Below are 22,710 nucleotides of genomic sequence, written 5' to 3'. Positions count from 1 at the left end.
CATTCTACCTCTTGACTTACAGTCATTGAATTTGATTTTGTTCTCCACAGTGAAAAGCAGAAGTAAAATATTTGTTCATTTCATCTGTTATTTCCTTACTACCTATCATTAGCAACCATTTCTTACTCAGTAGTGGATCAATAACCTTTCTACTTATCCAGATCCTTTACAAATCTACATAAACCTTTGCCATCCATTTTTACATTTCTAGCTGGGTTCTTCTCATAATCAAGCTTCCTTCATCTGATCAGTCTTTATATTCTCTGCAATCATCTGACCTGAATATGTATTCAGCCATATTGTTTTCATGTTATGACAAAAAGAACTGATATTTAACCAATGCTTTCACAAAAAAACTTCACAAGAGCTTATCAGAAAAAAAAAGTGTTGAAACATTACAAGGAGATGCCATAACAGATGATAAAAACTCATTTCAAGCAGAGATTGATTGTATTAAAGTAGACTTTTAAATACCAAAGTGTGAAGTTAATTATAAATCATATACTTAATTTGCATTTTCTGGATAAAACGGTTTGTGATTTTTATGCATTTCTGTCATAACTAAAAGAATATTCTTAAAGTATTATTTGAAATTTTGCAAACATCCACATCTTCCTTCCACTAATACTCAGTTGTTGTTGTGTCACCATATTCTTACCAGAACCCATGGCTGCTCTCTCATTAGAGAGTGAGAGAGAGTGATTTAAGCTGAGTGCCACCTTGCCTTAGGTAAGGGGAGAGGTTGAGAAGGAGACCCCTTTATGGTAACATCAAGTGGTGATGGGAATTGAACCTACACTGTTGGTATCACACTGCTTTGCAAACCAACCATCCAGCCAACTGAGTTAAATCAATCCTCTGCAGTGAGCACCAACAGTGTGTACTATCTGCAAGATGCACTGCAGAAATTCACCAAAGATCCTCAGACAGCACTTTCCAAATCCACCACCATGTTCATCTATATTGGGCAGCAGATACATGGAAACACCACTTGCAAGTTCCCCTCCAATCCACTCACCTTTCTGGAAATATATCGCCATTCCTTCAGTGTCACTTGAGAGAGTTACTTGTGCAATCTGCACCCAAAAAACTGCCCAAGCTACAAAATAGTCACATGAAAATGGTGTGGGATTGACAAGGCAAAGTAAAACAGTTTATTCAGCAAGCAAAAATCAACAAAAATCAATGATTCACAGCTCTGAGAACATGCATTTCTGACCCAACAATTAGCAACTTCTGACTTAATATTCTTTAAAACAAATGAAAATGCTCAAATGAAACTTACTGATATTTTTCCTCCTCACTTCCCACAAGGAAATGGTCAAAGGTAGCAAATGCTTCATTTCCATTCCAGTCTTTCAGCTGAATGCGCAGAACATGAGGAGACTGGCTGGTTAGAAGATGAACAAATTCATTTCCGAGCCAATATTCACCCGAGGCATCTCCAAAGCCCTGAGAAGACAATTGTGGTTATTTTCCATTAAGTAGCAACCACACCAGAACAGAAGACTGATCCAAATGGAAAAATGTCTTTCCAAAGCATGCACAAATTTCATACAAAGTTTGGAGCTGGATGAACAGACTAGGCCAAGCAGCATCTTAGGACCACAAAAGCTGATGTTTGACCCCTTCAGGGTCTAGGCCCGAAACATCAGCTTTTGTGCTCCTAAGATGCTACTTGGCCTGATGTGTTCATGCAGCTCCACACATTGCTATCTCAGATTCTCCAGCATCTACAGTTCCCATTATCTCTGATACTATTTTCATACATTTGCTTGTGAATTCTGAAGATTAAATGGCTATGTTATCTTAAGGGTAATAAATTCATGTGGCTGAAAAGAAAACTGACAGCTGTGTTGATATTTCACATCGGATAAAAGTGCATGTAAAGTTTTCTCCAAAGTATTTGATAAACGTTTGTTTAAATAGTGTTGCTGTTGTAATGGGGCAGTCAGTTGCTGCTGCAGATTAAAAACAAATGAAAAGAAAAGGTTAAATAAAATTTGGGGGGAAATAACATAACACCTGTTAACTGACGTGAATAGTTTCACAATACTAAACTAAAAAACCACAGATTTGGGAAAATGCAACAGCTGGTTCTGATAAGCATATTTTTCATGAAGGCAATCTACAACAAAAAGGAAACAGATCAGTCAGAAAGATGTTGAGTAGTAACTCACTCTACTGTTGTATTGTCAGAAATTGGACAAAGTATATAGTGTAGCTAGCAGACTAAAATAATTGTATGCCTTTGCACATTATCCACGGGCTTATTAACCAGAAGATCATATTCGTTTCAGTAGTAATAAAAATCATTTATACATTGTTGATAAAATCATGTCTTGGAAATAAGCTTCTTTGTGTTATTTTTATACCAGAATTGTTCAATTTGTTACCAATGGTTCCAAATTATATGCAGGGTTTTATTGTTGAGCTATAGCCACAAAGAATCAAACCAAGATTACTTAAACACTTTTTTTTTATTTGGGTCCCCTGCAGATGTTGGAAAAGAAAGACTTCTAGCCAATCAATTTCGGTGACTCAAGGCTCGGTGAGTTGATATTGTACTGATAATTGCACAAACCACTCTGCTTATTCACAATTTCAGCAGGTTGGGAACAATGATTTTGGTCAAAATAAAAGCTTTTCCATATTAGTATCACAATGATACGCACACACAAACTGAATCTAGTCACAGAGATTCCATTTATAGACGCCAAGATAATAAAGTGTGAAGCTGGATGAACACAGCAGGCCCAGCAGCATCTCAGGAGCACAAAAGCTGACGTTTCGGGCCTAGACCATTCATCAGAGAGGGGGATGGGGAGAGGGAACTGGAATAAATAGGGAGAGAGGGGGAGGCGGACCGAAGATGGAGAGGAAAGAAGATAGGTGGAGAGGAGAGTATAGGTGGGGAGGCAGGGAGGGGATAGGTCAGTCCAGGGAAGATGGACAGGTCAAGGAGGTGGGATGAAGTTAATAGGTAGGAAATGGAGGTGCGGCTTGAGGTGGGAGGAAGGGATGGGTGAGAGGAAGAACAGGTTAGGGAGGCAGAGACAGGTTGGGCTGGCTTTGGGATGCAGTCGGGGGAGGAGATGAGCTGGGCTGGTTGTGTGATGCAGTCGGGGGAGGGTACAAACTGGGCTGGTTTTGGGATGCGGTGAGGGAAGGGGAGATTTTGAAGCTGGTGAAGTCCACATTGATACCATTGGGAGGCAGGGTTCCCAAGCGGAATATGAGTTGCTGTTCCTGCAACCTTCAGGTGGCATCATTGTGGCACTGCAGGAGGCCCATGATGGACATGTCATCTAAAGAATTGGAGGGGGAGTTGAAATGGTTTGCGACTGGGAGGTGCAGTTGTTTATTGCAAACCGAGCGGAGGTGTTCTGCAAAGCAGTCCCCAAGCCTCTGCTTGGTTTCCCCAATGTAGAATAAGCCACACCGGGTGCAATGGATACAGTATACCACATTGGCAGATGTGCAGGTGACCCTCTGCTTAATATGGAAAGTCATCTTGGGGCCTGGGATGGGGGTGAGGGAGGAGGTGTGGGGGCAAGTGTAGCATTTCCTGCGGTTGCAGGGGAAGGAGCCGGGTGTGGTGGGGTTGGAGGGCAGTATGGAGCGAACAAGGGAGTCACGGAGAGAGTGTCTCTCTGGAAGGCAGACAAGGATGGGGATGGAAAAATGTCTTGGGTGGTGGGGTAGGATTGTAGATGGCGGAAGTGTCAGAGGATGATGTGTTGTATCCAGAGGTTGGTGGGGTGGTGTGTGAGAACGAGGGGGATCCTCTTTGGGCGGTTGTGGCGGGGGTGGGGTGTGAGGGATGTGTTGCGGGAACTGCGGGAGACGCGCTCAAGGGCTTTCTTGACCACTGTGGGAGAAAAGATGCGGTCCTTGAAGAACTTGGACATCTTGGATGTGCGAGAGTGGAATGCCTCATCGTGGGAGCAGATGCGACGGAGGCGGAGTAATTGGGAATAGGAGATGGAATTTTTGCAGGAGGGTGGGTGGGAGGAGGTGTATTCTAGGTAGCTGTGGGTGTTGGTGGGCTTGAAATGGACATCGGTTACAAGCTGGTTGCCTGAGATGGAGGCTGAGAGGTCCAGGAAGGTGAGGGATGTGTTGGAGATGGTCCAGGTGAACTTGAGGCTGGGGTGGAAGATGTTGGTCAAGTGGATGAGCTGTTGAGCTCCTCTGGGGAGCAAGAGGTGGCGCTGATACAGTCATCAATATAACGGAGGAAGAGGTGGGGTTTAGGGCCTGTGTAGGTGCAGAGGAGGGACTGTTCCATGTAACGTACAAAGAGGCAGGCATAGCTGGGGCCCATGCGGGTACCCATGGCCACCCCCTTTGTCTGTAGGAAGTGTGAGTAATCGAAAGAGAAGTTGGGTGAGGACGGGTTCGGCTAGGCAGATGAGGGTGTCTGTGGAGTGGGGCTGGTCTTGCCTGCGGGACAGGAAGAAGTGGAGGGCCTTGAGGCCATCTGCATGCGGAATACAGGTGTATAGAGACTGGACGTCCATGGTGAAAATGAGGTGTTGGGGGCCAGGGAATTGGAAGTCCTGGAGGAGGTGGAGAGCGTGGGTGGTGTCACGGATGTAGGTAGGGAGTTCCTGGACCAAAGGGGAGAAAATGGAGTCCAGATAGGTGGAGATGAGTTTGGTGGGGCAGGAACAGGCTGAGGCAATGGGTTGACCAGGGCAGGGACCCACCCACCCTCCTGCAAAAATTCCATCCCCTATTCCCAATCCCTCCGCCTCTGCCGCATCTGCTCCCACGATGAGGCATTCCACTCCCGCACATCCCAGATGTCCAAGTTCTTCAAGGACCGCAACTTTCCCCCAACAGTGGTCGAGAATGCCCTTGACCGCGTCTCCCGCATTTCTCGCAACACATCCCTCACACCCCGCCCCCGCCACAACCGCCCAAAGAGGATCCCCCTCGTTCTCACACACCACCCCACCAACCTCCGGATACAACGCATCATCCTCCGACACTTCCGCCATCTACAATCCGACCCCAATACCCAAGACATTTTTCCATCCCCACCCCTGTCTGCTTTCCGGAGAGACCACTCTCTCCGTGACTCCCTTGTTTGCTCCACACTGCCCTCCAACCCCAGCACACCCAGCATCTTCCCCTGCAACCGCAGGAAGTGCTACACTTGCCCCCACACCTCCTCCCTCACCCCCATCCCAGGCCCCAAGATGACTTTCCATATTAAGCAGAGGTTCACCTGCACATCTGCCAATGTGGTATGCTGTATCCATTGTACCCGGTGTGGCTTCCTCTACATTGGGAAAACCAAGCAGAGGCTTGGGGACTGCTTTGCAGAACACCTCCGCTCGGTTCGCAATAAACAACTGCACCTCCCAGTCTCAACTCCCCCTCCCATTCTTTAGATGACATGTCCATCATGGGCCTCCTGCAGTGCCACAATGATGCCACATGAAGGTTGCAGAAACAGCAACTCATATTCTGCTTGGGAACCCTGCAGCCCAATGGTATCAATGTGGACTTCACCAGTTTCAAAATCTCCCCTTGCCCCATCGCATCCCAAAACCAGCCCAGTTCGTCCCCTCCCCCGACTGCATCACACAACCAGCCCAGCTCATCCCCTCCCCCCACTGCATCCCAAAACCAGCCCAGCCTGTCTCTGCCTCCCTAACCTGTTCTTCCTCTCATCCATCCCTTCCTCCCACCTCAAGCCGCACCTCCATTTCCTACCTATTAACCTCATCCCACCTCCTTGACCTGTCCATCTTCCCTGGACTGACCTATCCCCTCCCTACCTCCCCACCTATACTCTCCTCTCCACCTATCTTCTTTTCTCTGCATCTTTGGTCCGCCTCCCCCTCTCTCCTTATTTATTCCAGAACCCTCACCCCATCCTCCTCTCTGATGAAGGGTCTAGGCCCAAAACATCAGTTTTTGTGCTCCTGAAATGCTGCTTGGCCTGCTGTGTTCATCCAGCTTCACACTTTTTCATCTTGGATTCTCCAGCATCTGCAGTTCCGATTATCTCTCTCCATTTATAGACGCGTAAGCTTTGTGACATTGTCAGACCTTCTTTGCTTCAAAATAAATGACACAATTGCACAACCAATAAATTGTTCTCTTATTAACTGTGTATTAGTAAAAGTACTGAGTTTTCCAAGTTCAAGCAATTAAGATTGTATCCTTAAAATAAAACCATTAAGTAACAGCAATTAACTATTTTCATTGTTGGCTGGACACGTTTTCACACAATGTACGTTAAGGAACAGAATTTTAATGTAATTGCAGTTATGTTCAATGATGTAAAGCTTCTTCTCACAATAAATAAGGTTAAAATAAAACATATTTATACTCATAATTGAAATTCAGCAAATACATTTGCATTCTTCTAACTTTCTTTATGTTTTTCTACCCTGTTGGGTTGTTGTCTGTGTAGCTCATGGACACTCATAGTAAATTCTTAAGTAAATTAGCTGGGACCAGAGTATTTACAACCTTCCAGATGTCAGAAGATCTTATTCTAATAAATAAAAGTGCCACGCAATGTAAACTGAGTCGTTTGTTTAAAATGCCCAAACTTTTTAAGACAATCCAGAAAGGAACGGTTGCAATTAATCTCATGCAAAATGGATTCATAGTATATCCTCAGCCTTTGATATATTGTGCTAGATTTAATACTCCGATGACTTGGAAAACGTAGCCTACATTTTTATTTCAATGCAATTAAAAGCAGCGAGATGCAAAACTCTGACAAAGTCTTTGAACAATTGTTCAATGAGCTTCAGTGGAAGGACAATCAAGCACAGTATACAAAAGAATGTATGTTGCTCTACATTGTCTTCTTGAGCTTTTGTTCCTTCTTCAATAATTAAAGAAAGATAAATAGAAAACAAACAAAAAGCAGAAAATAGTCCCTAACTTCTGACGATTTTATTTCTTTAGAGTTCAAATAACTTATTTGCAGGAAATGTTAACAGTTTTATCACCATGACAGACCAAACAGTTGCAACTGTTGATTACCTGATACAGAATAGCCGTCTTATTTTGACAGTTGAAAGAAACTAAACAAAATGCTTTCGAACAGATCGTTTGTTGGGTTTATTCACAAGCAACATATATTTATTTTGACTGATTACTGAACAAAAGGTATCTGCCTGTCTCGGATTCTGCCAATTTCCAATCTTCTATTCAGAAGCACAGTGAAGTTGACAACCTTAATCTAGCACTGGCTATTTTTGAAATTATAGAGTTAAAACAGAATTGCCTGCTTGCATCACAACAAAATATTTTAAAAAGTAAACAAAATCTTAAAAAAAAACTGTCTCTAAGAATATTTCAATCCTTTTCTGTTATTTTTTCTCTGCTTGACTTTTTCTACATGATTTAACCTTGATTTAAATATTCTATTTTAAAAATAAATCTTAAATATTCTACTATAGAGTCCTAGAGATATACAGCATGGAAACAAACCCTTCAGACCAAATTGTCCATGCTGACCAGATTCCTAAATATATCTAGTCCCATTTGCCAGCATTTGGCCCATCTCCCTCTAAACCCTTCCTATTCATGTCCTCATCCAGATGTCTTTTAAATGCCATAACTTTACCAGTCTCCACCACTTCTTCTAGCAGCTCATTCCATACATGTACCATTTTCAGCGTGAAAAAAAATCCCCTTTGATCCCTCTTCGGTCTTTCCCCTCACATCTTAAACCTATGCCCTCTAGTTTTTGACTCCTCCACTCCAGGAAAAAGACCTTGTCTATTCACTCTATCCATGCATCTCATGATTTTATAAACCTCTATAAGATCACACCCCACCCAGCCTCTGATGTTCCAAGGAAAATAACCCCAACTTATTCAGACTCTCCCTATGGCTGAAACCCTCCATCCCTCACTACATCCTTGTAAATCCTTTCTCAACCCTTTCAAGGTGCACAACATCATCCCAATATCCAGGAGACTAGAATTTCATTCAATATTCAAAAAGTGGCCTAATCGATGTACAATGTACAGTCACAACATGATCTCTCAGCTCTTATACTCAATGCACTGACCAATAAAGGAAAGCATACCAAATGCTTTCTTCAATGCCCTATCTATGTGCAACTCCACTTTTAAGGAAATATGAACTTGCACTCCAAGGCCTCTTTGTTCAGCAATATTCCCAGGTCCTTGCCATTAAGTGCGTAAATCCTGCCCTGATTTACCTTTCCAAAATGCAGCACCTCACATGTATCCAAATTAAATTCCAACTGCCACTCCTTAGCCCACTGGTTCATCTGATGAAGTTCCCATTGTACTGTCAGGTAACCTTCTTCACTGTGCACTACAACTCCAATTTTGGTGTAATCTGCAAGTTTACTAACCATACCTTGTACATTCGCATCCAAATCATTTATGTAAATGATAAAAAAAAAGTGGACCCTGCACCAATCCTAATGGCATACTGCTGGTCACAGGCCTCCAGTCTGAAAAGCATCCATACACCACCACCCACTGTCTTCTATCACTTCTGTATCCAAGTAGCTACTTCTCCCTGTATTCCATGTGATCTAACCGTGGTAACCAATCTACCATGGGGAGCCTTATTGAACACTTTGCTAAAATCTAAATAGATTACTTCCACCACTCTGCCCTCACCAATCCACTTTGTTACTCCTTCAAAAGACTCAGACAAGTTAGTGAGACATGATTTCCCATGTACAAAGCCATCTTAACTGTCCCTAATCAGCCCATGCCTTTTCAAATACATGTAAGTCCTGGCCCTCAGGATTCCCTCCACCCACTTGCCCACCACTGATGCCAAGCTCATCGACCTGTGGGTCCCTGGTTTTTCCTTACCAACACTGTTAAATAATGGCTCCATGTTAACCAACTTCCAGTCTTCTGGCACTTCACTTGTGGCTATCAATGGGAGAAATATCTCAGCAAGGGGCCCAGCAATCACTTCTACAGCTTCCCTTAGATTTCTTAACTTTTTCTTTTGGTTTAAGCTTGCATACCTCAGTAAGGATTATTGAATCTGACTAACTGAAAAGAAACAACATTACTTAGCCGTACACATGAAGTAGATGCTAATTTCGATGTAATTCAGTAAACTTGCAGATTACACCAAATTTGGAGGTGTAAGTGGGCAATGAAGAAGTTTACCTTAGAGAACAATGGGAAATTCATTAGGCGAGCCAGTGGGCTAAGGAGTGACAGATGGAACTTAATTTGGATACATGTGAGGTGCTGCATTTTGGAAAGGTAAATCAGGGCAGGATTTATGCACTTAATGGTAAGGGCCTGGGAATATCGCTGAACAAAGAGACTTGGAGTGCAGGTTCATATTTCCTTAAAAGTGGAGTTACACATTGGTAGGGTATTGAAGAAGGCATTTGGAATGCTTTCCTTCATTTATGAGTTCTTGCATGCTAGCTGGAGAGCCACTGATAGGTCCTGTGTCTCTCTTTTCAAGCTTGATGTATTAATTACAAGTCATTAGTTAACATCAGGCACTCCATGGTTTAGTGGCAGCAGGGACAGAGAGCATGTTCAATGAAGTTGATTGGTTCAGCAGGACGGAGACGATGACTGCTGTCGAGACCCAGAATCACCAATGGCAGGAGCGGAATAATGAGGTGACTGTCCCAAGGGGTGATGCTGGAGGTTAGTATCAAATGCAAATAGTGATTCTCAACAGGTCCACTTTTCCCAATGCCAGGTTTGTCCATAAGGCATTGCGTGCTTTTCAAATAGGAGCTAGCCTCTCCATTCCCATCCCAGCCCAGGAGCAATCCTGATAGCAACTGATTTTCTGCCTCCCCACATGATGTGCTCCCCATCTACTGCTGAATTTAACAACAGTGGTAGTGGAATGGATCCCTTCAGTTGGTATTAATTATGACAGGAAGGTAGCAGGTTCATGAGCCTCACTCTCAATTCAATGCCATCCTCGCAGCAAATTGATTGAGGGAGTAGACATTAAATTCTATGCACAAGTCCTAGATTCCCCATTGAGAGCGCAGCTGTGAATCTGCCCCTTTATTCCCACAATATGCTATGTGAAAATACATCAGAATTGGGGCATTGAATGCATTGCCAGAGAGGCCATTGGAGTCGGCCTCATTGGCGGCATTTGACCGGCTATTAGATAGGCATATAAATGATAGCATAAGATAGACATGGAGGTTATATAGACTTTATGTTTAGAGTGAACGTTCCCCACAACATCTTGGGCTGAGTGGCCTGTGCTGTGCTGTACTGTTCTATATTCTATTTGTTATAATTGTTAGAGTAACTGAATGTATTACAAATGGTAAGCAGGGCTCATTTGGGTGGCACGGTGGCTCAGTGGTTAGCACTGCTGCCTCACAGCACCAGGGACCCAGGTTTGATTCCAGCCTCGGGTGGCTGCCTGTGTGGAGTTTGCACGTTCTCTTCGTGTCTGCGTGGGTTTCCTCCGGGTGCTCCGGTTTCCTCCCACAGTCCACAGATGTGCAGGTTAGGTGGATCGGCCATGCTAAATTGCCCATAGTGTTCAGGGGTGCATAGGTTATAGGGGGATGGGTCTGGGTGGAATGCTTCAAGGGGCGGTGTGGACTTGTTGGGCCAAAGGGCCTGTTTCCACACTGTAGGGAATCAAATCTAATCAATTCTAATTTACCACTTACAGGTAAAATATAGATCCTTATATTCCCTTGCTCTTGTGTCCTCCATCAGAGGAAACTGCTGCTTCTCTCTGTCCTATCAGATGATGGAAATTGCATTTTGCTTTATTGCTTCGCAAAGTGAACTTTTAGAACTCCCCATTGAATTTTACAGCAAAGTCAAGGGTAATGATAAATTTCGAACTATGACATCTAGTAGCATTTTTGGGAAACAACTGTTTCATGCTAAAACGGTTAGAAATATGACATTGGCTGCTGATATTAGGTCCAATAAGACATTCAAGACTAAGAAGGCTGGACTTCATTTAGGCAAGGGTAAAATGGATATGGAGCAAAGGTGAGTAAATGGAGCTGAGATGTCTTTCAGCCATGTTTTTAAAGAATTACTTCATAATGTTGTCATTGCTAGCAAGATCATCCCTAATTGGACATAAGTAGTTTGCTAAAATATTGAGAGTTAACCACATTACTGTAAGTCTAGAGTTGTACGTAGGTGAGTTAAGAATGGCAGATTTCCTTCCTGAAAGGACATCAGTGAACTGGATGAGCTTCTACAATGATCAATCATAGGCTCATGATCACTATTTCATAAACTAACTTTAATTCCAGATTTTATCAACTGAATTTAAATTCTATTTGGTTCCATTGTGGAACTTAAACCCTTGTCTCCAGAACATTATACTGGGATCCTGAAGTGTGAGCCCAGGGTTATTACCACTACATTCCTGGAGGATTGAATGGCAGGACAGATTTGGGGAACTGAATGGTCTACTCTTATTATGACATTGAAAGTTAATATGCTCATCTTCTCCTCAAATGATGTGACGTGAAGCTATGAACTCTTGGTGAATTCAAACACAGCCTTTTAACTGCTCTTTTACTTGCATGCTTTATTCAGTTAAATAGAAGGCTGATATATATACACTTAAATAGATGAATCCTTTTTTCCCTTCATTTTCAGACAAGGTAGATACTGATGCAGATCACATCACTGAAGAAGCAACTCAGGAGACTAGGTTAATGTTCTGGGGACATGGGCTCACCTCTTCTCAGGTGGCTGGCAGAACTTAATTCTAGATTTTATTACTTTAAGTTTAAAGTGGCCTAAGTAATGCTGTCTGTAGAAGTATTTTGACCATAAAATTCTTGCAAAAACCCATTTGGTTCTCTAATGTCCCTTTAAGAAAGTAAGAAAATCTACATTCCTTACCCAGTCTTGTCTTTATGTGCCTGCAGACATGCAGGAATGTGCTTGATTCCTAATTATCCTTTTGAAATGCCCTGTCTACCATTCATTTCAATCAGATTTAACGGTGGCCAGCAAGTACTACCTTTATCAACAATACCCAGAGTAACTCAAAACTTCACAAGTTACTTTCCATGCTGTGAACAATCAGTGTCATTAAGCATTGAGTGTAAGCGCACACTCTAAAATGTTCACAACTCATACAGAAGTTTCTTCGTAAAAAGAAGCAAAACAACATAAATCATGAGAGCTGGTGATATTGATGCAGCTTGCTGTACTGAACATACTTCATTCACCATTCAATATGGCCATGCCACGTCTTGGGTTTCAACTCCATTTCTAAACCATTCCCAATATCTCTTGATTCCCAAAGAGGCCAAAATTTTAGCATAACCTGAAATATATTCAATGAAGTCACAATGGCAGATCCACAACCATTTAGGCCACAAAATTCTAAAAATTTACAGCCCTTTGAGTGAAGTAATTTTAGCACATCTCAATCCTAAATGATAGCTCCTTACCATTTGTTTTTTAGCCGTCCAGGCTGGAGAATCTCTCAGGACTTTTCTTGCCTACCTCCTTCATTATCTTCCAAGAATGTTCCAATGCGGTTATATTCCATTCTGCAAATTTTCTTAAAATATAGATCGGATATGTTCAGGCTTTCAAAATAGGATGATCCTTTCATCCCAAGGACCAAGCTAATGAACCTTTGCTGTATTAACTTCAATACAAGTACGTGCCTCTTTAAACAGAAAGATCAAAAATGTGCACGGTATTCTTGTTAAAATCTAAATAAAGCCACGTACAATTGTGGCTGGCGGCTACATTTTTTAAAACTTCCTTGTGAAGCCTGACAAATCATTTGCTTTCCTAATTTTATGCTGCACCCGTACGCTAATTTCCTGTCTTCCTTGTCGGAGGGCACACAAGTGTCTCAGAACATCAACATTTAAAATTTTCACGTGTTTCAAACATATTCTACTTTTGCATTTGTGACCACTCCACTGGTCACAACATTCCAATTTCAAAATGCCCCATATGTCCCTTCTCTCTGCTTTCAGCCCAATGACTAGCCCAATCTCCATCTTGTTGTGATTATGATTAAATTAGAATATTAATTTTCAACTTCCATGATCTGATTTTAATATTTAGGACCTTTACTGGACTTCCTTTAAAAAAACACTGAAATAAGATGGTAGGAGTGGCCAAGCTGATTAAATGATCTATGAACAAGAATCACTGCAAGCCAAAATTGACATTATGAAACAAACGGCTTGGAATAATATTCCCTGCTTGTTGGTTGATTCATAACTTCTCAAACTTCCATGTGTTAGGCTGAAGTTTGGTTCATGATTATCTAGCCTGAAACAAAAACAATGAAATCAGACATGGGAATACACCAGTGAAATGTATCTCACATAAATGGCTTTTGGGCATCATGAGGAAAGAAAATGGATTTGTAATAGCAATGGCCTAGTGGTATTATGGCTGGACTGTTTAATCCAGAGACTCAGATAATGATCTGGGGACGTGGGTTTGAATCGTGCTACTGCAAACATCAGGCTCACTAATGCCCTTTAAGGAAGGGAACTGCCATTCTGACCTGGTCTGGCCTTCATGTGACACCAGACCCACAGCAATGCGGTTGACTCTCAACTGCCCTGTGGGCAATTAGGGATGGACAATAAATGCTGCTTAGCCAGCAATGCTCTCATCCCATGAATGAATTAAAAAAGGTGGAATTTCAATTCAATAAATATCTGGAATTAAGAGTCTAATGATGAGCACGAGTCCATTGTTAATTGTTGAAAAACCCATCTGGTTCACTAATGTCCTTTTGGGAAGGAAACTGCCATCTTTACCTGATCTGGCCTACCTGAGACTCCAGACTCACAGCAATATGGTTGGCTCTTAACTGCCCTCTGGACAGTTAGGGATGGGAATTAAAAGCTGCCTAGCCAGTGACGCTCTTGTCCCATGAATGAATAAATTATAAGAAAAAAAACTCCCTCATTCCCTTTTCTTCTCAGGCTCTCAGAGGCACTAGCTGGTGAAAGATAAATTGGAGAAATACCCATTCATCAAAAACTCAAATACATCTCCTGGTTTCACTCCTGTTAAAGTTACAAGTAATCAAGTAAACAACCTTGGTCACAGGTTAAAACCTGACACATCAAGGACTCTAAGGATTTTTAAAATTGCCGAGTTTTTCTCTTCCATTTTGGATTTAACACCCAGACTTTTTTATAATTCATATCTGTTAGTGCATCTGTATGTTTGAGGTTGTTTCTTTTATCATTTTCCTCAGGGTTACAAAGGAAAATAATTGATTTTCTGCACTCAATGAAATGTTGCAATTGGACCTTTCTTTATTATCTGGAAAACTGATGTGAGATATAATTGTGCTCTAAAAGGAATTTAAGGCCTTGGTTGCATCCAGCTGAGGGTGGGGGTGGGGTTAAAATAAGGGAGTTGATTCAAACCCCTGAGCTAGTTGCAGCAATGCTAATATATCAATCTAACTCCATTAGCCCTGAAGTTGTGTACCAACATTTAAATAATATCTTATCAAATTCCCCTTTATCTACCCTCTTAGTTACATCCTTTAAAAAAATCTATAAAGTTGTTCAACAGAATTTCCCTTTTGCAAAATCATTTTGACTTATTCTGATCATACTATGCTTTTATGAGTACATTCACTTCCTTAATCATAGATTGCTAATTTCCAAATGATTGATGTTAAGTTAACTGACCTGTTCCTGGTTATTTGCTCCTCATTTCTTCAATAGCAGTGCTACTTGAACTGATTTCTAATCTGTTGTGACTACCCCAACAGCCGAGGAATTTTGAAAAAAAAATCACTGTCCCTTCAGCTATCTCTTTTCAAACATTAGGCCGTCAGATCATGAAGATTTATTGGAGTTTAGGCCCTTGAGTTTCTCAGTTGATGTTCAATATTTTAATTTCCTCACTCTTATTCACCCTTGCACTAACCTTTATCTTTAACCGTGACAGCGGATGGTTTTAACTTATGAAATATTACATTTGTCTTGCAATTATTGCCAATAAGATTATTCATGTAAAACTTCATCACATTTAGTGAGTGAACTACGTTTTCAAAGTTGTTTTGAATTTATATCCAATGCTTCTAACAGGAAATTTCTCGATACCCAAAACTGATGACAGAAGCAACACAGCCATGAGTACATTATATTTTACTGAAAGTTAATCTTGTGAAAATAGATGCTCATCCTTGGCACTTACCTTGCCCCATTTACCTACTTTAAGAGGATATGCAACATTGGACGGGAAAAGTAAATAGAAGAATCTCACTAGTCTGCACTAATCGTGCTTTCCTTCTAAGTGTCCACATGTTAATCAGTGCTTTTTACTGGTTGAGTAGGGCGTCAACAGAAGGGAGATGGGATCCTTCCTAAATTATATAGACTGGATGAGAAAACCCAGCAATGTGCTGGCTTTCCTATCAAGTGGAGTCTGGGGGAGAAGGTATGTATTAGCCATTATGGTTTATCAAGGCAAAAAAGATGTTAAGGACCACAGAAAAAAAGCCTTAGATTTCTCCTACACAATCACCCTCCACAATCAAAACAAGTATCTTCTTGCTCCCGAAGTGTGTGCGTAGATGTGTGTGTGTGTGTGTGTGTGTGTGTGTGTGTGTGTGTGTGTGTGTGTGTGTCTGTGTGTGTGTGTGTGTCTGTGTGTGTGTGTCTGTGTGCGTGTGTGTGTGTCTGTGTGTGTGTGTGCATAGATGCGTGTGAGTGTGTGTGTGTGCACGCACATGTGTGTGCGTAGATGCATGTATGTGTGTGCGTGTATGTGTGTGTCTGTGTCTGTCTGTGTGTGTGTAGATGTGTGTGTGTGTGTGCGCGTGTGTGTGTGTGTGTGTGTGTGTATGTGTGTGTGTATGTATGTGTGTGTGCGTGTGTGTGTGTGTGTGTGTGTGTGTGTGTTGGGCAGTGAGGGAGGCTTCTCAGAGGTCATGTTTTTGGAACTAGCACCGGATATTTTCCTGACAAGAATGTACTGCCACCATGGAAAAAACCTTGGATAATAATTAGATAGGGTGGATAGGGAGAGCCTTTTTCCTAGGATGGTGACGGTGAGCATGAGGGGGCATAGCTTCAAATTGAGGGGTGAAAGATATAGGACAGATGTCAGAGGTAGCTTCTTTACTCAGAGAGTAGTAAGGGAATGGAATGCTTTGCCTGCAACGGTAGTAGATTCGCCATCTTTAGGTACACTTAAGTCGTCATTGGACAAGCATATGGACGTACATGGAATAGTGTAGGTTAGATGGGCTTGAGATCGGTATGACAGGTCAGCACAACATCGAGGGCTGAAGGGCCTGTACTGTGCTGTAATGTTCTATGTTCTATGTTCTATAAATAATTGGTCATTTACACATGAATAATTCTCAATAGTGTAAACTGGTTATCGGATTAGTGTGCGTCTTTGACACTAAGAGAACAAATTAGATCTGTTGAAATTAAAGAAAACTTTTCTCTGATAATAATTTTCGCATTTTTTACAGGATGCGAATAAATTCTTCTCTTTCTGGGATGTAACCAAAAATAACTACAATGTCTACAAGAATACATCTGAGCAACAAATTCTACCACAAATATGAGGGGTATGCAGCTGTTTTTCATTTACTAATACGAGAATATACTACATGGATTCTGCCTAAGATGGGAAATCATGAGCCACACGACGACCATCCCATTCCCCGCCCCTCCTCCTCCAACCTCCCAGCAAGTTTTTTGTCTCCTTTGGAGGTCTTTCACAAATTCCTGACACCCTTCTGCAGAGGGAAGGATAGTTTGATACCTAATAGAAAACAGGCAATCACTATTCATCTCCTGCTGTGCAAAAGAACTTACTGATCTCAATCCCCACCGTTGGAATTTACCTCAGACTGACTGGAGATTTGCTTGAGAATTTCTAGATTGCCTTTCATAGACCCAAGATGATTCAGAGCTCTTCAGTTACTTATGAAGCATTTTTTCCTTGGGAAACACCAGCAGCTAAAGTGTTGACAACGCTCAATTTCTCTCCTTGTCCCCATGGCAAATCACCAATGGGAGAAATGATAAAAAAAAGTGTTCTTCCCGAACTTGATTCTATGGGAAATATATTCCAGCCATTGCACCTAGAGAACCCTAAAATGCTGTAGGATCAATCAGCGCCAATAAAGAGAACAGACAAGTTAACATGTTAGGTATGCCCCTACATCAGGACTGGGAAAAAATATCAAAGTAACTGCATTTGAAAAAGAACACAGCAAAGAGAACCAAAAAAAGCAAGTAAACTTATCAATTTCTTTCCTTATTCATAAGTAGGTTTCCTCTTAACTTAACCCTGTTCCTTTCTGAATATTGTCCACTTATAAAGTCCATAGTTCTGTTGAAGGTGGTGCAATTTGACTTCAGGTTGTTTATTTATTGCACAATTGTCGCCTGAACTAGTGTTGCTGTTCTGTTTTCTGATTTGCCTGGTTTCTTATGTATTTTGCTTAAACAGTAGAACCTGCTCTTCTGAGAATGTGCAATGGGATTTCTAACAACTATATCATAAATTGATTTAACTTTTGTTCTAACATATGGCACCTTCAACAATACATTCCCAAACTGCCACCTAGATTATGTGTTGAAATCCTGGAGTTTATTTAAAATTCATATGATACTGACAGATACCAGGAAGCCATGTGAATGATAGTGAATCAAAGTCAGTAGTTGCTGGAAAAACTCAGCAGGTCTGGAAACATCTATGTTACGAAAGCACAGTTAATGTTGCAGGTCCACTGATTCTGCTTCAAAACAATAGAGACAATGGGCTAATCACACAATACTGTGAAAACCTGTGGGCAAATTTTGAATATAAGCTAATAAAGTGTGGAGCTGGATGAACACAGCAGGCCAAGCAGCAACTCAGGAGCACAAAAGCTGACGTTTCGGGCCTAGATCTTTCATCAGAGAGGGGGATGGGGAGTGGGAACTGGAATAAATAGGGACAGAGGGGGAGGCCAACCGAAGATGCAGAGAAAAGAAGATAGGTGGAGAGGAGAGTATAGGTGGGGAGGTAGAGAGGGGATAGGTCAGTCCAGGGAAGACAGACAGGTCAAGGAGGTGGGATGAGGTTGATAGGTAGGAAATGGAGGTGCAGCTTGAGGTGGGAGGAAGGGATGGGTGAGAGGAAGAACAGGTTGGGAGGCAGAGACAGGTTGGGCTGGTTTTGGGATGCAGTGGGGGGAGGGCAAGAGCTGGGCTGGTTGTGTGGTGCAGTGGGGGGAGGGGACGAACTGGGCTGGTTTAGGGATGCAGTGGGGAAAGGGGAGATTTTGAAGCTGGTGAAGTCCACATTGATACCATTGGGCTGCAGGGTTCCCAAGCGGAATATGAGTTGCTGTTCCTGCAACCTTCGGGTGGCATCATTGTGGCACTGCAGGAGGTCCATAATGGACATGTCATCTAAAGAATGGGAGGGGGTGTTGAAATGGTTCGCGACGGGGAGGTGCAGTTGTTTGTTGCAAACCGAGCGGAGGTGTTCTGCAAAGCAGTCCCCAAGCCTCCGCTTGGTTTCCCCAATGTAGATGAAGCCACACCGGGTGCAATGGATACAGTATACCACATTGGCAGATGTGCAGGTGACCCTCTGCTTAATATGGAAAGTCATCTTGGGGCCTGGGATAAGGGTGAGGGAGGAGGTGTGGGAGCAAGTGTAGCACTTCCTGCGGTTGCAGGTGAAGGTGCCGGGTGTGGTGGGGTTGGAGGGCAGTGTGGAGCGAACTTTGGAGTCATGGAGAGAGTGGTCTCTCCGGAAGGCAGACATGGGTGGGGATGGAAAAATGTCTTGGGTGGTGGGGTCGGATTGTAGATGGCGGAAGTGTCGGAGGATGATGCGTTGTATCCGGAGGTTGGTGGGGTGGTGTGTGGGAACGAGGGAGATCCTCTTTGGGCGGTTGTGGCGGGGGCGGGGTGTGAGGGATGTGTTGCGGGAAATGCGGGAGACATGGTCAAGGGCGTTCTCGACCACTGTGGGGGGAAAGTTGCGGTCCTTGAAGAACTTGGACATCTGGGATGTGCGGGAGTGGAATGCCTCATCGTGGGAGCAGATGCGGCGGAGGTGGAGGAATTGGGAATAGGGGATGGAATTTTTGCAGGAGGGTGGGTGGGAGGAGGTGTGTTCTAGGTAGCTGTGGGAGTCGGTGGGCTTGAAATGGACATCAGTTACAAGCTGGTTGCCTGAGATGGAGGCTGAGAGGTCCAGGAAGGTGAGGGATGTGTTGGAGATGGCCCAGGTGAACTGAAGGTTGGGGTGGAAGGTGTTGGTGAAGTGGACGAACTGTTCGAGCTCCTCTGGGGAGCAAGAGGCGGTGCCGATACAGTCATCAATGTAACGGAGGAAGAGGTGGAGTTCTACTCGGTTTGCAACAAACAACTGCACCTCCCAGTCGCAAACCATTTCAACTCCCCCTCCCATTCTTTAGATGACATGTCCATCATGGGCCTCCTCCAGTGCCACATTGATGCCACCCGAAGGTTGCAGGAACAGCAACTCATATTCCGCTTGGGAACCCTGCAGCCCAATGGCATCAATGTGGACTTCACCAGCTTCAAAATCTCCCCTTCCCCCACTGCATCCCAAAACCAGCCCAGTTCATCCCTTCCCCCTAGTGCACCACACAACCAGCCCAGCTCTTGCCCTCCACCCACTGCATCCCAAAACCAGCCCAGCCTGTCTCTGCCTCCCTAACCTGTTCTTCCTCTCACCCATCCCTACCTCCCACCTCAAGCCGCACCTCCATTTCCTACCTACCAACCTCATCCCACCTCCTTGACCTGTCCATCTTCCATGGACTGACCTATCCCCTCCCTACCTCCCCACCTATACTCTACTCTCCACCTATCTTCTTTCCATCTTCTGTCCGCCTCCCCCTCTCTCCCTATTTATTCCAGAACCCTCACCCCATCCCCCTCTCTGATGAAGGGTCTAGACCCGAAACGTCAGCTTTTGTGCTCCTGAGATGCTGCTTGGCCTTCTGTGTTCATCTAGCTTCGCACTTTATTATCTTGGATTCTCCAGCATCTGCAGTTCCCATTATCACTGAGGCAAATTTTGAATGTTCTAAATTGAAAATAAAGTCTCAACTAGGCTGTTAACCATTGAATTGTTGCCAATTCTAACCTTTAAGTTCATTGTTTTAGTTTTGTTGACTTTTTGAAATACTGTATAAAACCACATGCTGAACAATTCATTCCAATGTTGAAGGATCTATCAGTATGCATAAGAAACACAAGCACTCATGAGCCAGTTAAGCTTGCTGCTCGTGCAAAATAGACAAGTTAGACTACCGGACATTTTCTCTTTTGTGATTCATAAATTGGGTGCAAATTTTACTCACAACTGTACTGGCTTTTGGATGCTTTGTTTCTGCAAGTTTTCTCTCAAACATATTTTCATATCACAGAATGTAAACATTATCCTGAAATTGAACAATTGAGCATCATTTTATATCATTTTTGGATTAGAAAATATTCCTTGATGTATTTAAGAACAGCAATGGAAAGATGAAAGTGTGGGTAATGACATTATGTAAGCATTTTTGACCAGTTTATCCAGTATATCACTTGCGAATGTTTTAATATTTGAAAATGATTTTGAAAAAATATGTCGAAATATTGGTTACATTGGCACACAAGACTTAGTTTCTCAGTAAATATTTTTTGGAAGTTTTTAAAATGGATAGGTTGGAAGCTTATGGCTTAATTGCACAGGGCACTGGAGAGACCAGATCTGGATACTGTGCATACATTGGTTAGTTTATGTAAGGAAGGACACCAATGCATTACATGTGGTTCAGAGAAGGTTTACTAGATTAATATCTGGAATGAGCATGTTGCTTTCTGGGGCAAGGCTGGAAAGGTTGGAAAGGCTAGGCTGATATCGACTGGATTTTAGAAGAGTAAGAAACAATTTAATTGAACATAGAAAATTCTGAAGGGTCCTAGGTAAAGAGGATATTTCCTCTAATGGGAGAACCTCAGACTAAAGTTCACTGTTCAAGTGTCAGTGTATATATTTAAACCAGAGGTTCAGCAATTTTCTTTCTTTCGGAAGGTTCTCAGGCTTTGGAACTCTTTTCCTGGAAAGGGTAACTGAGGTAGAGTCCTCAAAAATTTTTAAAGGCAGAAATGGATGGATTTTTGTGAAGCAAAGGATTGAAAGCTGATCTGAAGCAGTCAATATGTATTCAAGGTTGCAATCAGAATGGACATGATCGTGTTAAAAAGTTGAGCAGGATGAAGGGCCTACTCCTGTTTTTGATTTGTATGTCCTTTGCACAAAATCTGCAACTGGGTACAATTAATGGAAACTCACAATGGAGATAAATACAATCTGAGTGTAGGTCTTGTTTTATGGGTGACTAATCTTCCAGTGAGCTAAATATAGAACATAGAATGGGCTTTAGCACAGGAACAGGCTTTTCAGCCCATGATTTTGTGCCAAATATGGCGCCAAAATAAACTAATCCCTTTTGCCTGCCCTTGGTTCATATTCCTCTATTCCTTGCATATTCGTGTGCTCATCTAAAAGTCCTCTACACACCACAATTATATCTGCAAAGAAGTCGCTTCGTCAAATTAAACAAAATATAGCAGGAACTCATTTGCATTGGACATCATTTTCACTTGAAATTCCTTGATCACTTTACTGCCTCTTTTGTGATTTTCCAACAGAACATCATGGAGATTCTAGATGTATGTTATTTAACAATGACATTGAGAATAATTCCGTTAACATGGCATAGTTCACCTCTCCTGATATCTCTTTCATTCCCTTGGTGTCAATTTCCTTTGGCCTGTTACAATTGTGAGGTGCCTTTAGTGCATTTTAGTATATTGAATGCACTTCATCTAACTACAAAGGAAGGAATATTCCCAGATTGTTCGTATTAGATCAAGACCAAGGACTATAAACCCTGCATACCCAGGGGTCCACTACAATTGTTCAAACAAAGGCCCACTCATGCTCGGTCCTGTGACTCCATACGCAGTAAGAATTACTATAGGCATTTAAAAAAGGAATAAGTGAGAGTTGGTCCTCCTGAGGGTGTGTTTGTGCAATTAATAATGGAAAACAGATGAACAGCAGATGAATCAAATAGTTACGTTGCTACTGTCTTCAACATAAAGGACAAAAATAACATCCCAGAAGTAATTATGAATCAGAATGTGACAGAATGTGAAGAACTTAGAAGAATTACAATCACCAGAAAAAAAGGTGCTGAGAAAATTGTTAAAACCAAAATCAGACAAATACCATGATGCTGACGGGCTTCATCCTAGGATGTTAAAAGAAGTGGCTCCTGAAATAGTGGATATATTAGTTTTAAATTTTCAGAATACCTTGGCTATTAGAAAGGGTCGCTGTAGACTGGAAAGTAGCAAATGTGATACTTCTATTCAAGATTGAAGGCATTCAGAAGCAGGAGTCTATAGGCCATTAAATGCAAGCGCAGAAGTCGGCCGTCCAACCACAGCGTCTCCTACACCGTTGACTAAGATCATGGATGCTCTGATAATTCTCTACTCCACTTTCTTGCCTTTATCCCATAACCTTTGACTCGCTCACTGATTAAAAATTTGTCCACACAGCCTTGAATATTCTTAATGGTCCAATACTGGTAACTCTCTACAGTAAAGATTTCAACAGATTTGCTACTTTGCAGCACCTTCTACATGTTGGCATTAAAATGTTGGTTTTTTTATTCACTCATGGGATGTGGGCA

The 22,710-nt window shown here is 42.4% G+C and overlaps 1 protein-coding gene across 2 annotated transcripts in view; it reads right to left on the bottom strand.

The window, feature by feature from the left end:
- The window catches only part of angpt2b (angiopoietin 2b), a 215,908-nt gene that overhangs the window by 71,462 nt on the left and 121,736 nt on the right, over positions 1-22,710 (bottom strand). For both annotated transcript variants that reach the window (XM_048558424.2, XM_048558425.2), the window contains exon 8: positions 1,286-1,452. In XM_048558424.2, the coding sequence (XP_048414381.1) occupies positions 1,286-1,452 (167 nt within the window). The remainder of the gene's footprint in view (positions 1-1,285; positions 1,453-22,710) is intronic.

Source organism: Stegostoma tigrinum, chromosome 24, assembly GCF_030684315.1.
Source record: "Stegostoma tigrinum isolate sSteTig4 chromosome 24, sSteTig4.hap1, whole genome shotgun sequence".
Taxonomy (NCBI): domain Eukaryota; kingdom Metazoa; phylum Chordata; class Chondrichthyes; order Orectolobiformes; family Stegostomatidae; genus Stegostoma; species Stegostoma tigrinum.
Note: the sequence above shows the minus strand (reverse complement) of the source record. Positions and strands in the feature narration are given on the sequence as shown.